This window comes from Tachyglossus aculeatus, chromosome 4, assembly GCF_015852505.1.
Source record: "Tachyglossus aculeatus isolate mTacAcu1 chromosome 4, mTacAcu1.pri, whole genome shotgun sequence".
Taxonomy (NCBI): domain Eukaryota; kingdom Metazoa; phylum Chordata; class Mammalia; order Monotremata; family Tachyglossidae; genus Tachyglossus; species Tachyglossus aculeatus.
The window spans coordinates 66650619-66663669 of record NC_052069.1 but is presented as its reverse complement, the minus strand read 5'-3'; the positions used below and the strand labels follow the sequence as shown (position 1 = coordinate 66663669).

The 13051-nt window shown below is 46.0% G+C and overlaps 1 protein-coding gene across 1 annotated transcript in view; it reads right to left on the bottom strand.

The window, feature by feature from the left end:
- TAF2 (TATA-box binding protein associated factor 2) overlaps positions 1-13051 on the bottom strand; it is a 147375-nt gene that overhangs the window by 126385 nt on the left and 7939 nt on the right. The window contains exon 4 of the mRNA XM_038744924.1: positions 2108-2268. Coding sequence (XP_038600852.1) covers positions 2108-2268 — 161 coding nt within the window. The remainder of the gene's footprint in view (positions 1-2107; positions 2269-13051) is intronic.

The following is a 13051-nucleotide window of genomic DNA, read 5'->3' as shown; positions in this document are numbered from 1 at the left end:
ACGGGACAGGGACTGTGTCGAGGCTGATTAGTTTGTACCTACCCCAGCATATGGTTCAGTGCCTGGCACATAGAAGGAGCTTAATAGAGACTGTAATTATTATAATGGCTAGAAGCAGTTCTGAGCTGTAACGTAAAGACGGCTCCGGGCCCCGAGGTCTGCCTGGCAAATAGTAACAGCTTAACAAATACAATAATAATTATTATTATTATTATCTGACTACTCTTCCTGAACATAGGCATTGTTCACTCTGGGATTTACCTCTTCCCTCCCCACCACCACCACCGCCACAGAGGAAACAAGGAGGAAGTTGGGGAGAAGCAGGAGCAGAGCAGGGATGAAAAGCTTTGATTCCACTTTCAGATCATGACCAGACCCTGGTTTGGTTTATTTCCATGATGTGGGGAAGCTGAGGCCCTGCTCCCTTCACTGATACTCCCTCCTCCTCACCCCCTAACCCCCCAAACCCCATGGCGGGAGGCAGGGGGGCAGAACCTCCCAGCGCTTAGAGCAGTGCTTTGCACATAGTAAGTGCTTAACAAATGCCATCATCATTATTATTATTATTATTATTAAAAGATGAAGAGGTAGGAAAGGTGGGGTTTCGAGAACAGACCTCAGGGAGCTCCAGGGAAACACTGCATTCATAATTAGAAACCAAAGGGTGATGTGCATCTACCTATAATCCTTTTTATTTATAATAATAATAACAATGATGGTATTTATTAAGGCTTACTATGTGCAAAGCACTGTTCTAAGCGCTGGGAGGGATTCGAGGTAATCAGTAAGCAGCGTGGCTTAGTGGAAAGAGCCCGGGCTTTGGAGTCAGAGGTCGTGGGTTCAAATCCCGGCTCCGCCACTTCTTAGCTATGTGACTTTGGGCAAGTCACTTCACTTCTCTGGGCCTCAGTCCCCTCATCTGGAAAATGGGGATGAAGACTGTGAGCCGTTCGTGGGACAACCTGATTACCTTGAATCTACCCCAGCACTTAGAACAGTGCTTTGCATATAGTAAGCGCTTAACAAATACCAACATTATTATTATTATTATTATTCTCCCCCTTCTAGACTGTGAGCCCACTGTTGGGTAGGGACTGACTCTATATGTTGCCAACTTGTACTTCCCAAGCGCTTAGTACAGTGCTCTGCACACAGTAAGCGCTTAATGAATACAATTGATTGATTACTATTATTAGTAATAATCCCTATTTTACAGATGAGGGGACTGAGGCCCAGAGAAGTTAAGTGGCTTGCCCAAGGTCACACAGCTGACAAGTGGCTGAGTCGGGGATTTATTGATTCCTGTTTACTTGTTTTGATGCCTGTCTCCCCACTCCTAGACTGTGAGCCCGTCTCTGGGTAGGGATTGTCTCTATTGCTGAACTGAACTTTCCAAGCGCTTAGTACAGTGCCCTGCACACAGTAAGCACTCAATAAATATGATTGAATGAATGAATGAGCGAGCTTCCTGGGGATAAGCACGATAGTGAAGCAGCGAGGTGTAGTGAATAGGGCACGGGCCTGGGAATCAGAAGGTCGTGGGTTCTAACCCCGTCTCTGCCTCTTGCCTGCTGTGTGACCCTGGGCGAGTCATTTTACTCCTCTGTGCCTCAGTAACCTCATCTGCAAAATGGGGATTGAGACAGGGAGCCTTAAGTGGGGCAGGGACTCCAATTACTACTGGAGAATACGTAAAGGTATGGAAGGGTGGTGATGCTGGGATGGGGGTGAGAACCGAAGTGGTTAGGGAAGTACAGACCCAAGCGCATTGGCGATGCAGAAGGGAGGACGAATTGGGTAGGGAAATGAGAGGTTAATCAGATGAGGCAATTAATAAGACTGACTGAATTCCATAAAGCCAGTGGCAAACTGCTTTTGCTTGATGCGGAGATGGGTGAGCAACCACTGAGGAGTTTTTAAGGAGTGGGGAAGACATACGGCAGAGAGATATTTTCCAAAGATGACAGATAATGAGGAGAAAACAGGAAGGCCTCGCAGATTCCTTCAGCCGGAAAAGGCATCGTGGCTTAGAATTGAAAATAAAAACACCTTAAAAGAGATTGAGACGACAAAAAGCGGCTCTGAAGGCTGAGAAGTGATCACTTACTGCTTGGACTCGTGATGACAGACCTCCAGGGTTGGATCGTTGTAAATAAAAGCGGCCTCCAAGTCATTGACTCTTACTCTATATATCCGGCACTGTTTGCTGTTCAACTTGATTCTGTTCAAGTTTGTTATGGTGGGAAATATTGTCAGTTCCACAAAACCCTGTAAGGATTTACAACGAAAAGGGAACTTAGATGCAAAGGGAACATACACAGATTCCCCGTTACAACGCTCTTTCGCAGACCCCCGCATTCAGTGGGACTAGTTCTTACCGTACTCTCACTCCCAGACAACGCTACGACTTTACCGTCGTTTAAGCACTTCTCTTCCCCTCTCTCGGAAGCATTCTGATTTAAGAGAATAGTGATTTTTGAAGCATATTTCAATTCAGCATCAGGTTGGTCTCCAGTGCGCAGCACCGGGTGTCTTTCTGCTGAATGCCATGTGAAAGAAAACGCTTCAAAAACTAAGCATCTACACATGCATCCGCATTACTCGCCCCATCTTCAAAGCCTTATTGAAGGCACATCTCCTCCAGGTGGTCGTCCATGATTACCTTTCCTCTTCTCCCACTCCCTTCTGCGCCACTCTGACTTGCTCCCTTTATTCGTCCCCATCCCAGCCCCACAGCACTGTACGTGTATATACATTACTGTAATTTATATTATTGTAATGTACATCTATGTACATTATTGTCACTTATTTATCATCATCATCAATCGTATTTATTGAGCGCTTACTGTGTGCAGAGCACTGTACTAAGCGCTTGAGAAGTACAAATTGGCAACATATAGAGACAGTCCCTACCCAACAGTGGGCTCACAGTCTAAAAGGGGGAGACAAAACCAAATATACTAACAAAATACAATAAATATTTTATTATATAATATATAATATTATATTAACGTGTGTCTCCCCTTCTAGACTCTAAGTTCATTGTGGGCAGGTAATGTGTCTTATATTGTTATACTGAATGCTTCTAAGCACTTAGTACAGTGTTCTACACAGTGAGCGCTCAATATGATTGACTGACTATAGAAAAAATCTTTTTAAAAATGTATCGGTACATATTTATATTGTTCTTCGAGCATGAAATCATATTGTGTTTTTTTCAGCACTACTTTTAAATATTTTTCTACCACTTTGGACCTCTTTAGATCTCCAAAGTGGATTAACGCGTCGTGCATTATTTCCTTTGGGAAGTTAGCGCTGCCTTAACAACCTTTTCTCTTAACACTCTATTTTCATGGAGCCATTTAAGAGTGCTCAGCGGGCTAGAGCTGTGACTCCAAACTCCTTTTATCAGTTTGTCCTGCTTAAAAATCCCCCCCTCCATTCTCTAGAAGCAGCGCATTATACACCCAGTCAGGTCTCCCACCCACGGGAGTTGTTCCTAAAAAAACAAGTGTTACAGTCAACTCACACTACCTAGTGCTCGCTCACTGACTGACCAAAGCAAAACACACAAACAAAACCCTTCCTTCTGACACAATATCTATTTGCGTCCAGCAGACACAGGTAGACGGAAGACCATCCATCCAAACCACATCATGAATCACATACTGTCCTCTAGACTGGAAGCTTGCCGTGGGCAGGAAATGTGTCTAACTCTGTTGTACTGTACTCTCATTTTATTTTGTTAATACGTTTTGTTTCGTTGCCTGTCTCCCCCTTCTCGATTGTGAGCCCGCTGTTGGGTAGGGACTGCCTCTATATGTTGCCGACTTGGACTTCCCAAGCGCTTAGTACAGTGCTCGGCACACAGCACGCGCTCGATAAATACGGTGGAATAATTTATTTATTTTATTTTGTTAATTTGCTTTGTTGCCTGTCTCCCCCTTCTAGACTGTGCGCCTGCAGTTGGGTAGGGACTGTATATGTTGCCGACTTGGACTTCCCAAGCGCTTAGTACAGTGCTCTGCACACAGCAAGCGCTCAATAAATACGATTGAATGAATGAATGAATGGAAAGGGCACGGGTCTGACAGTCAGAAGGTTATGGGCTCTAATCCCGGCTCTGCCACTTGTCTGCTGTGCGGCCTTGGGCAAATCGCTTCACTGGGCCTCAGTGAATGGAGACCAAGACTGTTAGTCCCCCTGGGGACGGGGACTGTGTCCGACCCGATTTGCTTGTATCCCCTACGGTGCTTAGTACAGTGACTGGCACATAGTAAGCGCTTAACAAGTACCACAATTATTATTAGTAGTTGTACCATGCTCTGCATAGTGTAAGTGCTTAATAAACATTAGGATTGATAACATCAATCCTGCACAACTATAACAGTGCTCTGCACATAGTAAGCGCTCAATAAATACAATTGATGATTGATGATAACATGGTAACGAAAGCACATATAATGGCAGTATTGAAGCTCTCAAGTAATAATAATAATAATAATAATAATAATGGCATTTACTGAGTGCTATGTGCAAAGCACTGTTCTAAGCGCTGGGGAGGTTACAAGGTGATGAGGTTGTCCCACGGGGGGCTCACAGTCTTAATCCCCACTTTACAGATGAGGTAACTGAGGCCCAGAGAAGTGAAGTGACTTGCCCAAAGTCACACAGCTGACAATTGGCAGAGCCGGGATTTGAACCCATGACCTCCGACTCCAAAACCCGTGCTCTTTCCACTGAGCCACGCTGCTTTTCCTAAGTACTCAGGGTGCTCCTATCGCACTTATGAAAACGATCGTATATACTCTATCACTTAGGCCCTAACTTACGTCCATACCCTTTTCCTCCTTCCTCCTAGTGTAATTTATAGAAGTGCGTCTTCCCCTAGAGTTTCACTTTATTAGACTGCTCCTCGAGGACAGAAATCTTATCGATTGATGCTGATGGTATTTGCTAAGCGCCTACTATGTGCCAGGCACTGTACTATGCGCTGGGGTGGATACAAGCAAATCAAATTGGACACAGCCCACCCCATGCTGGGCTCACAGTCTCAATCCCCATTTTACAGATGAGGTCACTGAGGCACAGAGGAGTGAAGTGACCTGCCCAGCATCACACAGTCTACTGAGTCTATTGTACCGTCCCACTGCTCTGCGCACAGTGCGTGTCCGTCGATGCTACTCACCAATCTCAAAAACCGTTTTCTGAGTTTCAATTCCGCCCAGAACGTAGTTTTTCAGGGTTTATTTCGGATAGGGCGTGGCGGAAGGATTAAGATACATTCGGCTAACGGCAGCATCAGTCTGGACGGAATGTGATCGTGCCGGAAGGAACAGCCCCCATGGTGTTCGACACATTTCCCTACTACCCGGATCATTTTTTCTAAAAAAGCGTTCAGTCTGTGTCTCTCCACTCCTCAGGAGGTTGCCCATCCACCTCCACATCAAACAGAAACTCCTTCCTTGATGGCTTCAAAGCACTCAATCACCTTGCCCCCTCCTACTACCGCTCCTCTAATGCCATCCTACTTGATAGATCTATCTCACCGCTGACCTCTCACCCTGGCCCTCCTTTCCCCTTCGTATCCAACGGACGGGCGATCACTCTCCCCACCTTCAAAATCTTATTAAAAGCCCATCTTCTTCAACGGGCCCACCCCGATTAAGTCCTCATTCCTCCTCTCCCACTTCCCTCGGTGTGTCGCCTGTGTACTTGGGTTTGCACCCTTCATTCACTGCTCTCCCAGCGGCTGTAATTTCTTTCAATGTCTGCCATCTCCTTCACTCCCAGACTGTAAGCTCCCTGTGGGCGGGAAACATTTACCGACTCGGCCACGGTGTGCTCTCTGAAATGCTTAGTACGGTGTTTGGCACGCAGTAAGCGCTCAATAGACACGACCGATTGATCTTCCCCTTCTCATCCAAGCGCCACCACCCACTGTGTCCATTTCCTCGGCTTGACCCTCCACAACTCAGCTCTCCAAATCAATCAATCAATCAACCGTATTTATTGAGCGCTTACTGTGTGCAGAGCACTGGACTAAGCGCTTGGGAAGTACAAGTTGGCAACATACAGAGACGGTCCCTACCCAACAGTGGGCTCACAGTCTAAAAGGGGGAGACAGGGAACAAAACCAAACATACTAACAAAATAAAATAAATAGAATAGATACGAACAAGCAAAATAAATAAATAAATAAATAGAGTAATAAATATGTGGCCCTTTCTTCTGTAGCCTCCCTCGGAAGAAAAGCTAGCTCTCTTCCTCCCTTCAAGGCCCCACTGAGAGCTCACCTCCTCCAGGAGGCCCACCCAGACCGAGCCCCCTCCTTCCTCTCCCCCTCGTCCCCCTCTCCATCCCTCCCGTCCTACCTCCTTCCCTTCCCCACAGCACCTGTATACGTGTATACATGTTTGTACATATTCATTACTCTATTTATTTATTTTACTTGTACATATCTATTCCATTTATTTCATTTTGTTAATGTGTTTGGCTCCGTTCCCTGTCTTCCAGGAGGCTCTCCAAAAGTCACCGACGGCCTCCTTGAGGAATTGTTGTCTACACTGTCCTAAATTCTCCCTGGCCTCCCAGCTGCCTCTGCCGCTGGGGACCACTTCCTAATCCTGGGAACCTGATCTGGCCTTGATTTTTCTGACACGGTTCTCTCCTGGCTCTCCTCTCACCTCTCTACTGACTTCTTCTTGGTCTCATTCACCAGCTCTTCCTCTGCCTCCACTCCTGACCCGTGGTTCGTTCGTTCAATCGTATTTACTGAGCGCTTACTGTGTGCAGAGCACTGTGCTAAGCCCTTGCAGGGCTCAGCTCTGGGCCTGTTTCTCTTCCCCATTTACGCCCACTCCCGAGGGGAGGAGCTCATCCACTCCCATGGCTTCAACAACCACCTCTACACGGACGACTCCCAAATCTACCTCACTAGCCTTAACCTCTCTGCTGGCCTGCAATCTTGCCTTTCCTTGTCTCCGGGACAGCTCTAGAGCCCACTGTTGGGTAGGGACTGTCTCTATATGTTGCCAACTCGGACTTCCCAAGCGCTTAGTACAGTGCTCTGCACACAGTAAGCGCTCAATAAATACGATTGATGATGAGGGCTCATCAAGCACTTCGACCTCAATACGGCCAAAACTGAATTCCTCATCCTCCCTCCCAAATCCTCCCCTCCACCCAACTTTCCCATCACAGTTGACACCGCCACCATCCTGCCCCCTCTCCCTTTCCACTCCAAAACGTGTCCCAAGATCCTTTAAGTTCTTCTTCCGCAATACTTCCGAAATCTGCCTCTTCCTTTCCGTCCAATCGGCCATCACAGTGGTCTGGGTACTCGTTAAATCCCGACTTTACTTCATCAGCTTCATCATCAGTGATATCCACTGAGCGCTTACTAAGCGGTAGTACTCGACGCTTGGGAGAATGCAGTGCGACAGAGATGGGAGACGCAGTCCCTGCCCACAGCGAGCTTACGGCCTCCTCCCAGATCTCCCGGCCTCACCCCCGCCAACGGTTCATACTTCACTCTGCTGCCTGGATTAATTTTCGGAAACGTCATTCTGCACAGGTATTCCCACTCCACAAAATCCTGATGGCTTATTCCTCTCTGCATCAAGCGGCAATGTCTGCCCAATGGACTTCAGGCAGTTAACTCCCTCTCCACTTCTTTCCCGCTCTCTACTATCACGGCTCCTCTGCCCACACGCTTCACTTCACCGCTGGCAAGGTAAGCCACTCATTTTTTTTTTAATGGCATTTATTAAGCGCTTACTATAGTACCTTGTCCCCTTCTCTCCCACCGAATGACTTCTTGCCGCACACTCCGTCCAGTCCGGACAACAGACCGTGGCTTTTCTCATCTTCACAGTCCTTCTGCAATCTCCCAGGAGGCTTCCCCCGACTGACTTCTAATCTCCCACCTTCTCTCCCCCCCCGACTGTCGTTTCAGTACTTCCATGCCCCTCCTCAAAACGCCTAATTGCTCACAACCCCGCACACCACTTCCTCCGACCTGTTACTTATTTTAGTGTCGGTCTCTCCAGCTTGATTGTAAACCTTTTGAGGGGAGGGATCCCTTCTACTAGGGCCTAGCGGACAGAGTATGGGCTTGGGAGTCAAGAGGACCTGGGCTCTAATCACGGCTCCCCTGCTAGCCAGCTATATTCCCTTGAGCAAGTCGCTTAAACTTCTCTGTGCCTCAGTTTCCTCATCTGTAAAATGGGGACTCAGTACCTGTTCTCCCTCCTCCTCAGACTTTGAGTCCCATGCGTCGGACAAGGGCTGTGTCCAACCTGATTCACTGGTATCTACTCCAGCGCTTAGACACACAGTAAGTGCTGGACATATACCATAACGGTCATTATTATTACTAATTCCAGCCCCGCAGCGCTGATGTACACGTCTCTAAATTGCATATTATAAATTACTTATTGACTCACGTTAACGTCCATCTGCCCCTCTACACTGTAAGCTTGCTGAGGGCAGGGAACGTGTCTGCTAATTCTGTTGCATTGTTCTCTCGTAAGCGCTTAATACAGTGCTCATAGTAAGTGCTCAATAAATACTATTGACTGATAATTCTATTGTAGTCTCCCAAGTTCTTAATATGGTGTTCTGTACCCGTTATCCACTCAATAAAGATTACTGATGGACCTGATAATTCTACTGTAGTCTCCCAAGTTCTTAATACGGTATTCTGTACCCATTATCCACTCAATAAAGATAACTCTACTATATACTCACAATACAGCGCTCGTACCCATTAACAAATACCACAATTATTATCCGCTTAATGAAGACTATCGACAGGTATTAAAGCGCAAGTTTCCTTAAGAAGGAATCCTTCAGAAACGCAGCCTCTGCCCCACCTCTCCTTCCTCTCCCCCTCGTCCCCCTCTCCATCCCCCCCATCTTACCTCCTTCCCTTCCCCACAGCACCTGTATATATGTATATATGTTTGTACATATTTATTACTCCATTTATTTATTTATTTTACTTGTACATATCTATTCTATTTATTTTATTTTGTTAGTATGTTTGGTTTTGTTCTCTGTCTCCCCCTTCTAGACTGTGAGCCCGCTGTTGGGTAGGGACTGTCTCTATATGTTGCCAACTTGTACTTCCCAAGTGCTTAGTACAATGCTCTGCACACAGTAAGCGCTCAATAAATACGATTGATTGATTGATTAGGGGAGAACTGACTGTACCGAATGTTACGGCTGGGTTCACCTTCTTGGAAAATGTGGCTGACTCGTGGGGAATGTTTTCCGAGGTTTAAAAGCAGCTCATTGTGGCCAGGGAACGTGTCTATCCATCCTGTTACGCTGTGCTCTCCCAAACACTTGCTACAGTGTTCTACACACAGTAAGCGCTCAATAAATGTGATCGATTGATGTTATACTGTAGTCTCCCAAGCGCTTAGTAATGTGCCTTGCGCACAATAAACGCTCAATAAACACGACAAACACTTGCTACAGTGTTCTACACACAGTAAGTGCCCAATAAATGCGATCAATTGATGTTATACTGTAGTCTCCCAAGCGCTTAGTAATGTGCCTTGCGCACAATAAACGCTCAATACGACAAACACTTGCTACAGTGTTCTACACACAGTAAGCGCTCAATAAATGTGATCGATTGATGTTATACTGTAGTCTCCCAAGCGCTTAGTAATGTGCCTTGCGCACAATAAACGCTCAATACGACAAACACTTGCTACAGTGTTCTACACACAGTAAGCGCTCAATAAATGCGATCAATTGATGTTATACTGTAGTCTCCCAAGCGCTTAGTAATGTGCCTTGCGCACAACACGACAAACACTTGCTACAGTGTTCTACACAGTAAGCGCTCAATAAATGCGATCGATTGATGTTATACTGTAGTCTCCCAAGCGCTTAGTAATGTGCCTTGCGCACAATAAACGCTCAATACGACAAACACTTGCTACAGTGTTCTACATACAGTAAGCACTCAATAAATGTGATCGATTGATGTTATCCTGTAGTCTCCCAAGCGCTTAGTAATGTGCCTTGCGCACAATAAACGCTCAATAAACACGGCAAACACTTGCTACAGTGTTCTACACACAGTAAGCGCTCAATAAATGCGATCGATTGATGTTATCCTGTAGTCTCCCAAGCGCTTAGTAATGTGCCTTGCGCACAATAAACGCTCAATACGACAAACACTTGCTACAGTGTTCTACACACAGTAAGCGCTCAATAAATGCGATCGATTGATGTTATACTGTAGTCTCCCAAGCGCTTAGTAATGTGCCTTGCACACAATAAGCGCTCAATAAATACGACAATGAATGAATGAGTTAGGGGCCATTCCCTCTGCCCCTCCGCCAAGCTAGCTCTCTTCCTCCCTTCAAGGCCCTGCTGAGAGCTCACCTCCTCCAGGAGGCCTTCCCAGACTGAGCCCCTTCCTTCCTCTCTCCCTCGTCCCCCTCTCCATCCCCCCATCTTACCTCCTTCCCTTCCCCACAGCACCTGTATATATGTATATATGGTTGTACATATTTATTACTCTATTTATTTATTTATTTATCTTACTTGTACATTTCTATCCTATTTATTTTATTTTGTTGGTATGTTTGGTTCTGTTCTCTGTCTCCCCCTTTTAGACTGTGAGCCCACTGTTGGGTAGGGACTGTATGTGTTGCCAATTTGTACTTCCCAAGCGCTTAGTACACTGCTCTGCACATAGTAAGCGCTCAATAAATACGATTGATTGATTGATTGATTGATTCCAGAACCCTCCCCATAACGGCCGAGCTGCACAAGAGCTGAGCCCTACAAGTATATAAAAATGAGAGGTGGGAGGATGACCAAGCTCCAGTCCAATAATCATGGTCTCCCGGGGCCAGAATTTCTAAAGAAACCAAGAAAGGATACATACTCTCTCCTTCCTGGAGCTAAGGTAGGATTGTTCCCACCAACTTAACCGCCGGAAGGGGAGAAATCATCTTCACTGAAAGCGCGGAGTGGCGATATTTGATTGTCTCACTCTTCAAAGCATTCTCATGGACTTCAACCCACAAATTCCACCTGTCACCAAATCCTGACAGTTCAACCTCCACAAGATGACTAAAATCTGCCCTTTCCGCTCCATCCAAACTGCTGGCACACTAATCCAAGCCCTTATCTTTTAGACTGGGAGCCCACTGTTGGGTAGGGACTGTCTCTATATGATGCCAACTTGTACTTCCCAAGAGCTTAGTACAGTGCTCTGCACACAGTAAGCGCTCAATAAATACGATTGATTGATTGATTGATTATCCTCTTCCGCCTTGATTACCGCATCTGCCTCCTTACCAGCCTCCCTGCCTCTCTCTACTCCGGTCCATACTTCACTCTGCCGCCCGGATCCGTTTTCTACAAAACCGATCAGTCCCTGATTCCTCACTCCTCCACAACCTCTCCAGTTGGTTGCCCAGCCAACCCCACATCCAACAGAAATTCCCCGCCATCGGCTTTAAGGCACTTCCCCCATCTTACCTCGCTGCTTTCCTACTACAACCCAGTCCACCCACTTCTCTCTTCTCATTTCTTCCTTCAGTCAATCGTATTTATTGAGCAGATACCGTGTGCAGCATGCCAACCTACTCACTGCATCTCCATCTCGGCGTATCCAGCTGCCGACCGCTTGCCCACATCCTGCCTCCGGCCTGGAAGACCCTCCCTTTATTGTGCCCGGCAAACAATCCCTCTCCCCACCGACAAAGCTTTTGCACATCGACTCCAAGAGGCCTTCCCCGATTTCCTTGCACTTGGATTTACACCTTTAATTCAGCACTTAAGTACACACCTGCAATTTACTCATTCATTCATTCAATCGTATTTATTGAGCGCTTACTGTGTGCAGAGCACTGGACTAAGCACTTGGGAAGTCCAAGTTGGCAACATCTAGAGATGGTCCCTACCCAACAGCGGGCTCACAGTCTAGAAGGGGGAGACAGACAACAAAACAAAACATATTAACAGAATAAAATAAATAGAATAAATATGTACAAGCGCTTGGGAAGTCCAAGTTGGCAACATATGGAGACGGTCCCTACCCAACAGCGGGCTCACAGTCTAGGAGGGGGAGACAGACAACAAAACAAAACATATTAACAGAATAAAATAAATAGAATAAATATGTACAAGCGCTTGGGAAGTACAAGTTGGCAACATATAGAGACGGTCCCTACCCAACAGTGGGCTCACAGTCTAGAAGGGGGAGACAGAGAACAAAACATATTAACAGAATAAAATAAATAGAATAAATATGTACAAGCGCTTGGGAAGTGAAAGTTGGCAACATATTGAGATGGTCCCTACCCAACAGCGGGCTCACAGTCTAGAAGGGGGAGACAGAGAACAAAACAAAACATATTAACAGAATAAAATAAATAGAATAAATATGTACAAGCGCTTGGGAAGTGAAAGTTGGCAACATATGGAGACGGTCCCTACCCAACAGCGGGCTCACAGTCTAGAAGGGGGAGACAGACAACAAAACAAAACATATTAACAGAATAAAATAAATAGAATAAATATGTACAAGCGCTTGGGAAGTCCAAGTTGGCAACATATCGAGACGGTCCCTACCCAACAGTGGGCTCACAGTCTAGAAAGGGGAGACAGACAACAAAACAAAACATATTAACAGAATAAAATAAATAGAATAAATATGTACAAGCGCTTGGGAAGTCCAAGTTGGCAACATATAGAGACGGTCCCTACCCAACAGTGGGCTCACAGTCTAGAAGGGGGAGACAGAGAACAAAACAAAACATATTAACAGAATAAAATAAATAGAATAAATATGTACAAGTGCTTGGGAAGTACAAGTTGGCAACATATAGAGACGGTCCCTACCCAACAGCGGGCTCACAGTCTAGAAGGGGGAGACAGACAACAAAACAAAACATATTAACAGAATAAAATAAATAGAATAAATATGTACAAGCGCTTGGGAAGTGCAAGTTGGCAACATATGGAGACGGTCCCTACCCAACAGTGGGTTCACAGTCTAGAAAGGGGAAACAGA